This window comes from Colias croceus, chromosome 22, assembly GCF_905220415.1.
Source record: "Colias croceus chromosome 22, ilColCroc2.1".
Taxonomy (NCBI): Eukaryota; Metazoa; Arthropoda; class Insecta; order Lepidoptera; family Pieridae; genus Colias; species Colias croceus.
In genome coordinates, this window is record NC_059558.1 from 2,167,843 (window position 1) to 2,184,464 (window position 16,622).

Genomic DNA, 16,622 nt, shown 5'->3' on the forward strand with positions numbered 1-16,622 from the left:
GTCGTTCCAAGAATTAAGGTCTTGAAATAAAACCAAAGTAAAAAGTAATTAATACTTTGGAAGTATCGATGTGTCTCTTTGGTACTGTGGTTAAAGATTGATCGAAAGGTCCAGGGTTCAATTCTGAGAATTGTAGCGACTTATTTAACTTTACTTGTCTTGGATTGGTTTATTTATTTTGAATGGTGTTTGATAAATCTTGGATTAAAAGTGCTTTCATAGTAATTTATTCGCTACTATTGTAATTTATTTTTACTAGCTGCGCTTCGCGGTTTTACCCACAGTGCTCCTCTCCTGTTGGTCTTAGCGTGATGATATTATATTATAGCCTATAGCCTTCCTCGATAAATGGGCTTTCTAACAACGAAATTTTTTTTCAAATCGGACCAGTACTTACCTAGTTCCCTAGATCAGCGAGTTCAAACAAACAACTCTTCTGCTTTATAAAATTAGCATAGTATAGATTATACTGATGATCCTATATAGTAGGGGAGCCCAGGATGCTAAATGTGGATTTACTCGAGCGTCACGGGAACCTATTAGAATTGGTAGATTAGACCATAGCGAGAAAAAAAGGTCCTATAATGTTTTCACTTTTAGCGGTGGGGAAGGGTTTTTTGATTTTTTTTAATTTAAAAAAGAAAAAAATTGGCTTGGAAATACTCAAGCGCGTTAGATATTGATATTTTGCATGCTCCAGGACGTCACTGAAAAAAAGTATACGTTAATCTGACGATTTAAGTGGCGATTTAATCGCTATGAAGAAAGGGTAAAAAATTAAAGTAATATTATTCGAGCGCGTCAGATTAATATATGGGGGGGTTAATTACAATATAAGAAGTCCCCATTTCGCTAATCTGACGATTCGAGCTCAACCTTAGGGAATTATGGATTATTCAAATTTTCCAGCGGGGCCCCTGAGCGCACCCACCAACCATAACTGCTCATATTGACTAGAGGTACTAATGAATAGCTAAGGTACCGTCCCTTATAGTAATCTGACGCGCTCGAGTAAATCCCCAAATCCCCTCTTGGGCTCCCCTACTAATAGATACTATGTCCTTTCTTCTCGCGAACGGGTGCAGTTTAGTTTAAGGAGTCGTTAACATTTCAATATTTTTCTTAAATTTTCTTTCCTAAGAATTTTTTCCTGTCAACAACAAACTTCAATAGAATAGAAAAATTGGTCTAGCACTTCACGCATGAAGTCGAAATCATTAGAAATAGAAAATGTTCTCCAAAAAACTCAGTTTTTTCTTGGGTGCCTACTTTACCTAACTAATAAGAACAAATTGAATAACGAACGAATCAAAAGACACACCAACAGACTAACATGTATCGAAAAGGAAACAAGAATTTATCAAAACGAATTTTCACAACACCAATTTCGCCTATAAAAGCACCCTTACCTCTATTATATTATTATATTGTAGACTCATAAACAGCATTGTTTTCACCGACCCGAATAGAACGGATTTACCGTTTCGATATTAACCTGAATTTCATATTTTACCCATTATTCTTGTAGGCTTCGAGAAAGCCTATTCAAGGTGCACTTGCATTGACTTAGGACTTGTAAGTTACAGTATATAACTTAGAAGTTACAACTACCTACTAAGTTACTGTGTAATATAACGTACTAGCTTTCCGCCCGCGTCTTCGTCCACTTTGTCTAAACCCTAATAAATTAGTAACGCTATAGTAACGTAACGTAATAGTAACGCTCTTGAATCACTCTATCTATTAAAAAACCGCATCAAAATCAGTAATTTTCACTACATAGTATAAAACAAAGTTGCTTTTTCTGTCCCTATGTCCCTTTGTATGCTTTAATCTTTATAACTACGCAACGAATTTTGATGCGGTTTTTTTTAATAGATAGAGTGAGTCAAGAAGAAGGTTAGTACATAATTATATAATTTATTAGGTTTTAGACAAAGCGGGCGAAGCCGCGGGCGGTAAGCTAGTTTCATTATAATATTAGTCTAACCTCTTAAATATAAATATAATAATTTAAATTCAAAATGACACGTTAAATTATACAAAATTACAAATTACAAAAAATTACATGCTATTATCTAAAACTAGTGATTATATCGCAAATACTAATAAGAACTAGAGTAAATATTAATTATACTAATGTACCTATGTAAAGAATGTATTTATGTCTGTCGTAATAATATGTATTTATGTGTTAAAAAAATGAACACATATTATGTGTTCATTTTCTCGGTTTGCGCTTACAATGTTGTTGTTATAAGAATTTAATCTTAACTAGTTAACGCTTGTGACTTTTTCTGCTCTGAATGTTAAATATAACAACAATATCAGATTGAATACAAGTCAATAACTGCGTTAAAAAAAACAATCGACTTCCAACTTGCACATTTACAAATACAGACAAAAATGTTCATAAAATAAAAACCACTGGGCCTATCCGAATAAAATTTTTATGGGACCAATTCGACACCATCCCGCATCGAACAAAAAAAAGAATCACGTAAATCGGTTCAGAAATCTCGGAGTAATCGGTGTACATACATGAAAAAAAAAAACATACCGGCCGAATTGATAACCTCCTCCTTTTTTTTGAAGTCGGTTAAAAATTAGAATTGTGTCTCTCAAACATACCTTCATCATTCAGTCATTTAAATAAGAAGATTAATTATTATGGACAATTTTTGCATTTTGTCACGAGACAATATTTTTTAGTAATATTCCTATCGTAACAAAAATAATCGCTCCTATAATCTTTGTAATTCATAGTAGTTCTCAATGATATTTTTCGTTTAAATGCTTGATGTAATTTTTTTTTCGTCTAATTACTATGTATTTGAGTGTCTACGCCTATACCACTTAAATATACATAATAGGAAATCAAAATTTCCAGATTTTTTATTCATTACTTTAACCTTATCCAAATCTCGCTATACATATCATTATAATGTCTCTTTCACTATACATAAATAATTTTGTCCCTAAAATTTTTGTCAAAACACAAAAATTGCTCCAGGTGAGGCTCGAACTCACAACCCCGGCATCGCTCACGGCCACTGCCCTATAAGTACCGTGCGCTAACCAATTGCGCCACTGGAGCTATGGTACAGGGTTCGAATTTAGGCAACAATTATATTATTTGTATATTTACGAACGACCCTCTTATTATTTATAAAATTTTCTTACAAAGAGCGCGTGTGCTAAGCACACGTGTCAGAAGTACTTCTTTGGCAAGATTCAAAGATACCAAAATCGTTGCCTTACTCCACGACGTGACGTTATTGCCATGACGTGACGGTACTTATTGCCATGACGTGACCTTGAAATTTTACTCTCAACGCGCCCAAAGAACTTAAAAAAATTAGCATACAAAGAAATAGGGTCATTTTTTTTAATGAAGGGCTGCTACGAGTACCTATGTGGATAATTTTGTCAAAAGATGATTTTTTTTACTAACTATTTAACAATCTGATAGTATACGTTGCCTATGACGCTTCACTTTCGATTTTACTATCGTTCCTACATTTTTTTGTCAAAAACACAAAAAAATGCTCCAGGTGAGGCTCGAACTCACAACCCCGGCATCGCTCACGGCCACTGCCCTATAAGTACCGTGCGCTAACCAATTGCGCCACTGGAGCTATGGTCCAGGGTTCGAATTTAGGTATTATATGTATAGATGTAATATACCCACTTATAAAATTTTTAACCTAGGAAATGTTGTTGTTGTTGTTCGTCGCAAAATTCACTATAAAAAAGCTTTTGGTGTTTCATAAGCTCTTTAACCTAATAAACAAGTAAGTAATATCTCATTTTGTTAAATATAAAACATGGAATAATAAAATAAAATTCATTATTCAAACTTAATAACTTCTACTCGTATTTTCTAGGGTTTGATTTTACGCGAGTATTATACATTTAGAAATTAAAGACTTTTTAACGGATTTTAAACGCGATTTATTCATTCGATTGATATTAGAGACATCTCTCAGGGTCTCCCCGTGACCACGCTCGCTGTAAAGTGTTCGAAACGTCGGGAAAATAATAGAATGAATAAATCGCGTTTAAAATCCGTTAAAAAGTTTTTAATTTCTAAACTTCTACTCGACTTTAAAGAAAAGTAGGCTCTTCAAAAGTTTGCTCGAAAGTTGCGTCAAAATTGCTAATATTTTGGTATTTCAATATTTGGGACAGACGGACATAAAAATATTTTGACTAATTGTTAATAATATGTCTCTTACCTATAGGTTTAATAATTTATCCCGCTTTTTCTATATTATCAATAATATTAGTATTTAAACTAATTTTCCTCTTTCCTTGTTACAGGAGCCGAACATCATGACCGAATGCTACCAGTGAACAAAACAAATTAGTGAATTTTGAACTTGTGTGTAATAAACTAGTGATTTCAAAATGGAGGTCAAATCTCATCTCATCGCAGCAGCTGTTATTTTGGTGTTCGGTAAGTACTTTAACTAATTAGGTAATTATCAAATAAAAATGCAAAAATAATACTAAAACTAAATAGTAAAAGATATGATAGCTTGAATATTTACTAGACTAGAACCTACTCACAGGATGACCGTTTTAAAAGCACATTCAAATCGAATCATCCGTTTAGGATCTACTATACATACCTCGTCACACGTTTTGCTTATTACAGTAAAAACTACCTATTACTTACATTATTTAAATAAACAAATATTAAAAGGAAATAAAAAATATTTCGATAATAAATAATAGTTGTTGTTATAGTGATTTCTTTGACATTGAAAATATGGTTTAATCCTTGTTTTAACTTTCTTACAAAACAAATGACGATCATTAATTATTTGCATTATTATATACTTTAATTCCTAAAACATTAATAATTCAGTTGTATAATTAATTAAATACGATTCGTTGAACTATGCAAATGTAACATTTCATCATTGATAATATAGCGTTGATTAAATTTTCGCAGATGCAAATTCGATTACGAATACACGAAATAAAGCCAAATGTATCGAATATTCACGTGAATAATTATGTTGCTTTCACTGAAATAATATTAAAACAATAATGTTACATGAAAACCTTCTATTTATTTACATAATGTATTTCGCAATTTCACTTGCGGCTTTCGCATCTATATTTATTTATATCTATAGGTACTAACATTATAAAGCTGAAGAGTTTGTTTGTTTGAACGCGCTAATCTCAGGAACTACTGGTCCGATTTGAAAAATTATTTCGGTGTTAGATAGCCCATTTATCGAGGAAGCTGCTATAGGCTATAATATATATCATCACGCTAAGATCAGGAGCGGAGCCACGAGGGGGAAACCGCGAGGCGCAGCTATTTTATAATATTACTAGTACAATGATCATCATCAGCTCATATATTGTGTTCCCACTGCTGGGACACGGGTTTACGATGAGGGTAAGCCACCACGCTGGCCAAGTGCGGGTTGACAGATGACACGTGTCGTCGAACCTTTGATTCTTCGACATGTCGTTTTCCTCACGATGTTTTCCTTCACCGTTTCGAGCAGTGATATTATCAACATGCGCATATAAATTAAAAAAATCAATTTCTTAACTGCAAGCCTCCGACTTGACTCCTTAATACAATTTAGTGCAATAGTATTTTATTTAAAATTTTAAATATTTCAGGACAATTTTCACACACGGCACGATCTGATCCCATACTAAGCTTTAGCTTGTGTTATGGAAACCAGATGGCTGATAAACATACATATTATATTATAAAAAAAAAAAATAAATACTTATAAAGATAATAAACATCCAGACAGAGCAAACATCTATGTTCATCACATAAATATTTGCCCTGGGTGGGAATCGAACCCACGACCTCTGGCTTGAAAGGCAGGGGGACTGCCAACCAAGCCAACCGGGCAGTCAAATTAATATAATAATTGTATTTGTTGGGAATCGTATCCACGACCTGTGTCACTAACCACTGAACCAACGGAGTATTACCAAGAAACAAAGATTACCTGTTATATATTGTTCTACATTCCATTTATTCATAATGATTTACATTCATGCCGCACTCACAATAAATCATCTGGATCATTGATCGATAGATCGTGATCGACGCGCTGCCAATAACCGTTAATGTGACATTAATCGATTATATTGATCCTTGTTGTGTTTAACCTTTTAATAGCTTTCAATGAATCATTTATTTCGAACTCTCGGTTAAATGGTTTAATTGTTACGAAGGTCGTGGGTTCAATTGCGACGTTTTTATATTTTGAGGGTATTTCTGGATATTTTTGTTCTTATAAAGTATTTTCGGTTCTTTCGGCTTCGTCTCGACTATTAAATTTTCTCCAGATTCGGTCAGCTGTTTTGCGTAAAAGATTTCACCTGTGTTTACATATCTAATATCTTATTTTTAAAAGCTTAAGGCATTTATTGCATGGGTATCTATATCTATATTGAAGTATCTGTTTTTAATATTTAAATAATCGATTTTTATTAAATGCATAAGAATGTATCTATACTAATATTATAAAGCTGAAGAGTTTGTTTGTTTGAACGCGCTAATCACAGGAGCTACTGGTCCGATTTGAAAAATTATTTCGGTGTTAAATAGCCCATTTATTGAGGAAGGCTATAGGCTATATACCATATCATTACGCTAAGAACAACAGGAGCGGAGCAATGCGGTTGAAAACGCGGAACACAGCTAGTATACTATATGCCACAAAACACCACTACACGGAACATGCACAACACTCTTTATTTAGTAATTCGTTACGCTCAATCGCTAAAAAGTATGTCAATTCGTATTTAAATAAATCATTTGAAGAATTTCTTCTTGAATCCCATTCGTTTCATATTATACAGATTAACTTTAACACTATTTTTTGCGAATAAAATTGGGTCTTAATCAATCAATAAGCTTTTGAGAACAACCTGTAATTTCGGTCCGTTAAACAGCTGATAATAGGAGCTGTCAAAACAGAGCGTCGAGCTAATGTAACACATTGTAACACGTACGTTGATACACTGAGCCTGTTTTTGCTAAGTTAGCGGTATGTGTGTACAGGGTGCTTCTTTTTAATTAGATTAATTTATTTAGAGGGAAGAAGAAATATTTTTAATATATAAATATTTTAATTGATATAAGTAATCCATGTTTTGTTGTTATTTAATAAATATATTTAATTGGGGTATTAAAAAATATAATCGCAACACATATACCAAAACTTTTGGTACTTTCTGACTTCTATGCTATCTTAAAGTATTTTTCTGTATGTTTACTCGTTTACTGTAATGTTATAGTAAAGTCGAAGGAAAATACGATATATATAAGTACCTTAATTGAGTTTTCATTATTTATAGTTTAAAACGAAAACTACACTCTTTTTCCGTGTTTATTTTAAAACACACTTTATAGTAAATAACGTTCAACTCAATTAAATAGATTCCTATACATAAATATTTACTGCAATAAAAAAAAATTGAACACGCTGTATAAGATATAACTCATGTCGTTATCTCCGCGTTAACCCACATCGTTTTTATCCTTACTGTACTCGCGATAATGTGTTTATTCCGATTATTAGTTATAACTATAATTACGTTTTATCTAATTAGTTTGTTTCCGATTCTAATTATAACATGAATGCTGAGCTTTTTTTGAATTTGAGTACAATTTTATACATTAAATTAGAGATATAAATATGTACATAGAATTAGTATTCTGTTATTGTCTTAAAATCCCATAATTATAAACAATCTCAAAATAATTCCATATAAAAAATTACAAAAAATATCTCAGAATATGTGGTTTTTACCTTATTTATGAATGTTAATTATAAACCAAGTGTTAAGAAATTGGTGACAACAATCTTACAAACAACACAAACGGATAAGCAATTACTCTTGTATTAATTTAGGTAACTGTTTTTTTTTTATTATAAACTAGTTTTCCGCCCGCGACTTCGCCCGATTTGCCTAAAACTTAATAAATTACATACCAGAACCTTCCTCTTGAATCACTCTAACTATAAAAAACGCCATCAAAATCAGTTGCGTAATTTTATAGATCTAAGCATACACATATAGGAGGATAGCGACTTTGTGTTACTATGTAGTGATGGCTCTTAATAACAGTTTCTCACATATCTATGTACAAACCATAATTTTAACTACCCATGAAGATTTCTTAACATAGAATTTGTCTATAAATAGATATAGATAGGCGACTATATTTACTCTCGATAAATCTCGCAACTTGTCGCCAAACCAGTTGTTCGACTAGTTATCATTATATTTGCATTCACGATTATATTGATAATTCTATTTACACACAAACTTACACCGATTAAAACTGAATTAACTTGATAGAAGGAATCTGTTGATTTAAAATAATTGTAAAATATTGGAAAGTTATGTTAATTTTATTGTAATTATACTAAATGATTGGTTTATTAATAGCATCTATCAATTATTTATGTTGAGATTGTATTATGGGAACATTTATACATTTGTTCTACGACTTTTGGCATAACGCAATAAATTATTTTTAAATGATTCTTTAAACTTTTATTGTACTCTCCTAACATTTGTAAGTCTATGTTCTATTCATTATCGGATGGACGACGCGACGCCCCCTTCCCCCTCTCGTTCGTTTCTTGTTTACAAAATTTTTGGGAGGCGTACAGTTTATAATATTCAAACGGAAAATTAAATGAATATTTATTTTTGTATGAAAATAAAATCTAACAAATTATCAAAAGTCGTAGAACAAATGTTATTGCTTATGATGTTAGCTATCTTGTCCTGCGAGGTTGCTGGTGTTTTTCAAGTAACCCTGTATATGTATATACGAAAAGTAATTGTACAATAAATATATTATTTTACTAGCTGTGCCGCGGGGATTTACCCGCATTGCTTCGCTCTTATTGATCTTAGCGTGATGATATAATAATATAGCCTATAGTCTTCCACGATATATTGTCTAACAGTGAAATAATGTATCAAACCGGACCAGTAGTTCCTGAGATTAGCGCGTTCAAGCAAACAAACTCTTCAGCTTTATAATTTATATTTGTTAGATGAGACTTTACAACAAGAAAAAGTCACACTGTGTATTTCTACTCATAAAACAAAATCAATTATTCTAATACAAACTTATATGTCTATAGCACAGATAATACTTAATATAATTCTAGAGTCTATAATGACCCACTTTTTTAATAATTTAGTCTATATGACTTGTATAACTGTACTTCCCAATATAAAGACATTATTCTCTAACTGATTACATAAAAGATTATACGCCTTCACATAATTTACGGGAAAATAGCTAAATACGATTATCGTTAAGATAATACTAATTGGTATGCAACGCGTGGTGAATATTAATTTTGTAAGTAAACATTATTATTCTTTAAATGGATAATATTATGTACTAGATTTCCGCCCGCGGCTTCGCCCGCGTTTGCAAAGGAAAACCCGCATAGTTCCCGTTCCCGTGGGATTTCCGGGATAAAAACTATCCTATGTGTTAATCCAAATTACCCTCTATATGTGTGCTAAATTTCATTATAATCGGTTCAGTAGTTTTTACGTGAAAGAGTAACAAACATCCATACATCCATACAAACTTTCGCCTTTATAATATAATATATTAGATGTGGTACATGATTTGAGTGCAGTGGCTTAGTGCTTCGAAGTTGAAGGTTTCAGGTTCGTTATAGGAGATATGCCAACAGTTTATCTACATTCCTTATCATTGAAATATACATAACTAGGTCTCCGCCTGCAGCTTTTTCCGAATTGTCCATGACTTGAAAATAATTTTCGAAAACTATAATAACCTCGCTATCCATTAGTGAAAATAGAATGAAAATCGGTGCAGTAGTTTTTGAGTTTATCGCGAACAGACAGACATAGAATTTGTTTTGTATTATGTAGTGGAGTGTTTTAAAACCTGTGGTTACTCCAAAACGTTCGGATACCGTAAGCCCCAGATTCCTTTACCGTAAGAAATAAATACTGGATAAAAGATAAGGGGAATTAAATCGAGATGTTTAAAATTTACTCGTGAGTTGATTGCAATCAATGGATATTTAAAATTGACTGCTACAGGACGATGTAGGTGAATTTTAATAAGTACATGTTTCTTCGAAATTTGAGATGGCTGAAAAAGATTTGTACCTACCTTATGGTTTCTTAATTGTAACCTCTATAATTAGTTCAAACATTTAATTTTTAAGACTGTTTAAAAACTTTCGTAAGCTTGATGATTAACGAAAAGTGATGTGAAATGATTTAAAAAGTTTTTTTTTAACTTTAATTAATACAATCATATATTATAAAGCTGAAGAGTTTGTTTGAACACACTAATCTCAGTAACAACTGGTCCGATTTGAAAAAATATTTCGGTGTTAGATAGCCCATATAACGAGGAAGGCTATAAGGCTATTCATGTTAGGAGTTAGGACCAACAGGAGCGAAGCAATGCGGGTAAAACCGCGGGGCACAGCTAGTGATAACTTTAAATGGATGTTATAGTCTGATATTTTGTCTTTTTATAGTCGAAAAGCTATATGTAAACACTACCTTACCGCCCGCGGCTTCGCCCGCTTTCTCTAAAACGATTTACTATCCTATCCCTCAAGTTGGATCGAACCGCACATGGTGTGCGAATTTTATTATAATCGGTTAAGTGGTATATGAGTCCATTGAGGACAAACATTGTGACACGAGATTTATATATATTAAAGACTAGCGGTCCGCTCCGGCTTCGCCCGTGGTACATATTTCGCAATAAAAGGTAGCCTATGTCCTTTCTCGGGTATCAAAATATCTCCATACCAAATTTCATGCAAATTGGTTCAGTAGTTTAGGCGTGATTGAGTAACAGACAGACAGACAGACAGACAGAGTTACTTTCGCATTTATAATATTAGTATGGATTAACATGATATTAATAATTATTATGATATTATTTTTATGACATTCAATCATAAAACATTATAAAAAGCTTGTAAAACGACAAACCACTTAAACCACTTTGTAAAAATCGATGCAGCATTATGTATCGTGAGATTTTTATTCAATTAGCGCTGTTAAGAACAATAAAAATAAAAGTGTAAGAACAAAATGATTTAATTATGTAGTTATTTTCATACAATAAAAGAGAAATCTTCACATTGTTATGTTTGTGCTTTTTACTTACATGAGTGATTCAATAAATGTAAATGATGTTTTCCGTTATGAAAGCTACCAAACCAAGTATTTTTTGGGTATTTCCCGTTTTATTTTTAAAAAGTTATTATTGTCATTTTACTCATTAGGTTAGTAGTACTTTCAATATCAGTTTAAAGTATTTTGATATCTGTTATAGTTACGGAATAATGCCTGTGCACACTTAACGATTACACCCTGTAGATCTTGAAAACTACGCAACTGATTATGATGTGGTTGTGTGATTCAAGAAGAAAAGTCTAGTATTTATAAAAATGAGGCCCTATAATTTATTTCACCTGATAAATCGAATGGATTAGTTTACTTTAAGGTAAATTTAAATTATAACCTCATACTCAACAAACTGGACAACTTATCTCATGAAATATGCAGTGAAATTGTGGCAAGAAACGCCGCGGGCAAATATTAGTTTAAAACGGTTTATCGAAGTCGAAATGGGTTAATAAGCTTTTAACTTTCTCTGCGATGCACTTGTGAATTACGAGCAGTGAAATGAAACGTTGTGGTGTTGCCAGATTTGTATGGAAACTTTAATACTTAGTTTAAGTTGTCCATTATTTTGCTCTCGTTCTTTCTAAAATAAATAAACATTATTAATTATTTAACCTGAAAATGCAAAATGGAAATTATAACCTTACTAGCTTTCCGCCCGCGGCTTCACCCGCGTTTTCAAAGAAAAACCCGCATAGTTCCCGTTCCCGTGTGATTTCCGGCATAAAACCTATCCTTTGTGTTAATCCAAGTTACCCTCTATATGTGTGCTAAATTTTATTGTAATCGGTTCGGTAGTATTTGCGTGAAAGAGTAACAAACACACACACACACAAATCCTCACAAACTTTCGCATTTATAATATTAGTAGGATTAGGCTAAAAGCTATATCTATAATAGTATGCTGCAATCTGCATATTATTATCACATGTACTAAACTCTTAATTTTCTAATAAGAGATCTCAACAACGTGGTTCATAATGTGTCGGATCATCAAATCCATAAGAATATAGATAGTGACATATGCTATTATTTACCATTGTGAAAAATCATCTACAATATAAAAATTTATCGCATTATGTGTTGGTAAGTACTTGAGAACGGCTGACCCTATTTCGTTAATTATTTTTTTTTAAATATTCCTCAAAGTATGAGGATGATTGTGGTAAAGAGAAAACATAAACATGTACCACAGGCGAAGCCAGGGTGACTTTCTAGTATTCCCATAAAAATTTCCATGACCTGTGAAGCTGCGAGCGGAAGGTTAACATTATAAATAATGTACGAAACGCTGTCAAATTTAATTTTATAGTAAACAAGTGATCAGAGTAACAGTTTCCTTGTGTATATTATGAGCATACAAATAAAATTTTCATCACTACATAGTATAAAACAAAGTCGCTTTCTCTGTCCCTATGTCCCTTTGTATGCTTAAATCTTTAAAACTACGCAACGGATTTTTTTAATACATAGAGTGATTCAAGAGGAAGGTTTTATAATAGTATATAATTTATTAGGTTTTAGACAAAGCGGATGAAGCCGCGAGCGGTAGGCTAGTAATATTATAAGAATTTGATAGTTTGTTACACAGAAATGTGACAGTTCCTTTATACATTTAGCTTTGCCTTGATAACTTGATCAAGTATTGTTATAACTTGGTTATGACACTACAGTTAGGCGAATCCTACTAATATTATAAATGCGAAAGTTTGTGAGGATTTGTGTGTGTGTTTTTGTTACTCTTTCACGCAAATACTACTGAACCGATTACTATGAAATTTAGCACACATATAGAGGGTAACTTGGACATAGGATAGGTTCACAGGAACACATAGGATAGGTTTCCCGGAAATAGCACGGGAACTATGCGGGTTTTTCTTTCAAAAAACGGGCGAAGCCCCGGGCGGAAAGCTAGTAATATCTTAACATAAATGCTTAATTTGATCGGTTATTTACAAATAGTATAAAATTTAATGCAATTTCAATTTTTTGTTGCAGTCCGGTTATTAAGTAAATAAACATTAATGCCTAGTTACTGGATCCATTAATTTATGGATACTTTATAATGATTTTCTATTTATATTTTATTTTATTGAAAAATAATTTGAAAGAAAGGTAAATAGCAGTTGCATTTTCATACTAAATTGCTTATTGCCTGTGAAAGTTATTAGATCCAGGGAAACGAAAACTTTCTCAACTTTACCATAACTCAAATCGCGCGAACTTATTATTTGTAAAGTAGGTAAAAGTTTATAGTACAATAGTATTATTTTATTTGCATCTGTTGATATAATTATAGTGATATTATTGTTTAACTAAATTTCATTATTCTTTAACTAAATCATGCCCTAAACATTGCATGTAAAACCACACTAAAAAAAATAATTAAATTATTACGAAATGACAATTTTCAGGATATTAATTATTAAGTCTTAAAAATTAAATTTTGCCTAAATTAATGTTTCTGAAGTAATTATTAGAAATTAATTTCAGATTTTTTTGAATCAATTTAAATATTCTTCACATAACCTTTATTTCTACAAAATGTTTCAAAAATAAATTTAACACCCTTGCGTGAACACCACGGCCATCTATCACACCGCAACAAATAAACAATCGAAGGATACAATTCACAAAACTACAAACAGTATAAATGGTTTCGCGTTGCAGTCCCTGTCTTCGCCCACGGTGTAAACGCGATCATTTGTTAGGGCTGTCCCTTCCTGAATCATTTAGATGACAAATGGTAAGAGAACGCTGTAGGAATGATAATTTCGACTTAGAACTGTTCATGATGTATTGTGTGTTTCTAATGCAAATATAATACAATGTTTTATGGATATTAATGGAAGAGAAATTCTGTGTTTTCTGTTAGGTATAGGAATTATGTATTCCACATATGTTTTGATGATCAGTTGCTTAATGGTGATAAATTTTCCGTGCAGGACTACATTCTTACACCTATGCAAGCCCTATTCAGATAGATTTCCAAAATAAAAATTTTTATGTCAATGATTGCTAATTTTCATATTTAAAAATAATGTTAGACGTACACTATAAACTTATTTGAGTCTCATTGTTATGTCGACAACCATTTAATTTATTTCAATAAATTATCCATCATTGCTAATTAAACAGTCATTATCAATGATATCATAGAGTTAAAAATAATTAATCGACAAATAAAATTAATATAATAAAAATTAATATCACAATTATTAAATTAATAAAATTTTTATGGGACCAATTCGACACCATCCCACATCGAACAAAAAAAGAATCACGTTAATCGGTTTGGAAACCTCGGAGTAATCGGTGTACATACATAAAAAAACATACCGGCCGAATTGATAACCTCCTCCTTTTTTTGAAGTCGGTTAAAAATGTATTGTAACAACCCTTACCTAAAGCTAAGTGTTCACTGCTATAATTTATTGAGTTATCTTTATAGTCAGAGAGCACGTTCGTAAACTTGTCTCGACTGCTTCTAAATCTTCTACTTTTTATTGTAATTGATATCAAGTAGAACAGATCGTAGTCTACTAGGTGTGGGGCTAGTTTTTGCGCATGGTTTTGCTTAGGTTAGATAATTGTATAACGTAATCGATTGAGGATTGTTTTTGTTGACGATTTGTACAAAAGCGAAAGCTATGATGTATCTACGTTTGTATGTTTGTTTGTTAGTCACAAAAATGGTCGGTTGGGTCTGATCTACAATAGTATGTAGGTATTTTACGATTTAACTATTTAGTAATTTTACTTCAGGAAATTACAATGTATCTGTGAAACCAATGTGAAACTCTATGGTGAAACTATTAATTTCGACGTTTAATTTACTTCTATTGTTTATGCCTTTTATTTTTGTACTACCTAAATGTTTTAAATCAACATTTAAGAAGTTTTTGAGTCCACCCATGATGGACGCAATAGCTTTCCCTAAAGTACCAAAATGAAAATCGCAGTAAACTTTTATTTATTTTAAATCGCAAAGTGCATTCGAAGTAACATTCGAGCCATCTCGAGAGCTGCACAAATACCATTGACACGGCAATTTCTATTTCATCCAAGAGAAAGTGACAACACGTTTTGCATGCGAATGTACCGTAATCTCTTACTAGGGACCGTGACGGACATGGTAAATAGTGTGGTCACCAAACGGGATCGCCTATGAAGATATGCGCGCCTGGTACTTTAATTAAATAAACTCGTTTTCTGTATGTAATTGGATGTTTTTTATTTATGGTATGGAAAGTTTGTTTTGTTTATTAATCTTGGTTTGCGGTTAACTCAATTACGTTTATGCATATTAATTTCGATTATTTGATTTCTCGAAATTAGTTAAAATTTGATTTATTGATAAAGGTTTTTTAATGATAGCTTGTTATAATTATATAGGACAAACTTTCAACCAAATAAAATATTAAAGTACTAGCTTCCGCCCGCGACTCCGTCCGCAGGGAAAAATTAAGAAAAATTACGATATTTTTTTCTACGTATTTTTCCGGGATAAAAAGTATCCTATTTTATGCCCAGGATAATAAGGTATAATTATACCAAGTTTCATCGAAATCGAACCGTTAGTTTTCAAGTGACGCCTGAACATACAGACAGACAGACAGTAGACAGACAGACAGACAGACAGACAGACAGACAGACAAAAATTTTTTTTAATCACATGTTTGGGCTTGGAATCGATCCAGTAACACCCTTTTTTCAATATTTTCAATGTACAGAATTGACCCTTCTACAGATTTATTATATGTATAGATTACCGAATATTGCAACGCAATTATTATGTTTCAGTTTCTACAAAATTAATAAAGCAATAAAATATAATTTCAAACATAATAATATTATACTTTTAGAAATTAAAGACTTTTTAACGGATTTTAAACGCGATTTATTCATTCTATTATTTTCCCGACGTTTCGAACACTTTACAGCGAGCGTGGTCACGGGGAGACTGAGATGTTGTACGTCTTGATGGTCATTCAAAAATTGTTATTTGTGAACTACCTCCACCTATTCCTCCGTAGTTGGTATCTGGAGTATTTTTCCGGATGTTGGCAGTATTGGCTGATCGTGTCTTCTAGTCTTTTGGTACGTTTGACATGGGATTTTAAATTCTTAATAACAGGATCCCAGGTGTTAGAAAGTTTCAAACCATCTTCTCTATTGAAATTTGGATGTTTTTTAATTTCAATAGCCTCGCGCACAAGTCTTGGAAAAAATTTATTTTCTCTGGCAAGGATTTGTGGTTGGTCAAATCTTATGAAGTGGTTGTTGTCCAGTGTGTGTTCACATACCGCAGACTTCTTGTTTAAAATCCGTTAAAAAGTCTTTAATTTCTAAATGTATAATACTCGCGTAAAATCAAACCCTAGAAAATAATATTATACTTA

At 32.2% G+C, this 16,622-nt stretch overlaps 1 protein-coding gene and 2 non-coding genes across 3 annotated transcripts in view; 1 reads left to right on the forward strand and 2 right to left on the reverse strand.

Annotated features, from left to right (window-relative positions):
- Nucleotides 1–16,622, forward strand: part of LOC123701726 (agrin) — a 56,632-nt gene that overhangs the window by 28,620 nt on the left and 11,390 nt on the right. The window contains exon 2 of the mRNA XM_045649234.1: nt 4,324–4,459. Within this exon, the coding sequence (XP_045505190.1) occupies nt 4,411–4,459 (49 nt within the window). The 5' untranslated portion in view covers nt 4,324–4,410. The remainder of the gene's footprint in view (nt 1–4,323; nt 4,460–16,622) is intronic.
- Nucleotides 3,006–3,097, reverse strand: Trnai-uau. Its single transcript is given in 2 exon segments — nt 3,006–3,041; nt 3,060–3,097. It is a non-coding gene; the product is annotated as a tRNA-Ile (tRNA).
- On the reverse strand, nt 3,547–3,638 carry Trnai-uau. The gene is given in 2 exon segments: nt 3,547–3,582; nt 3,601–3,638. It is a non-coding gene; the product is annotated as a tRNA-Ile (tRNA).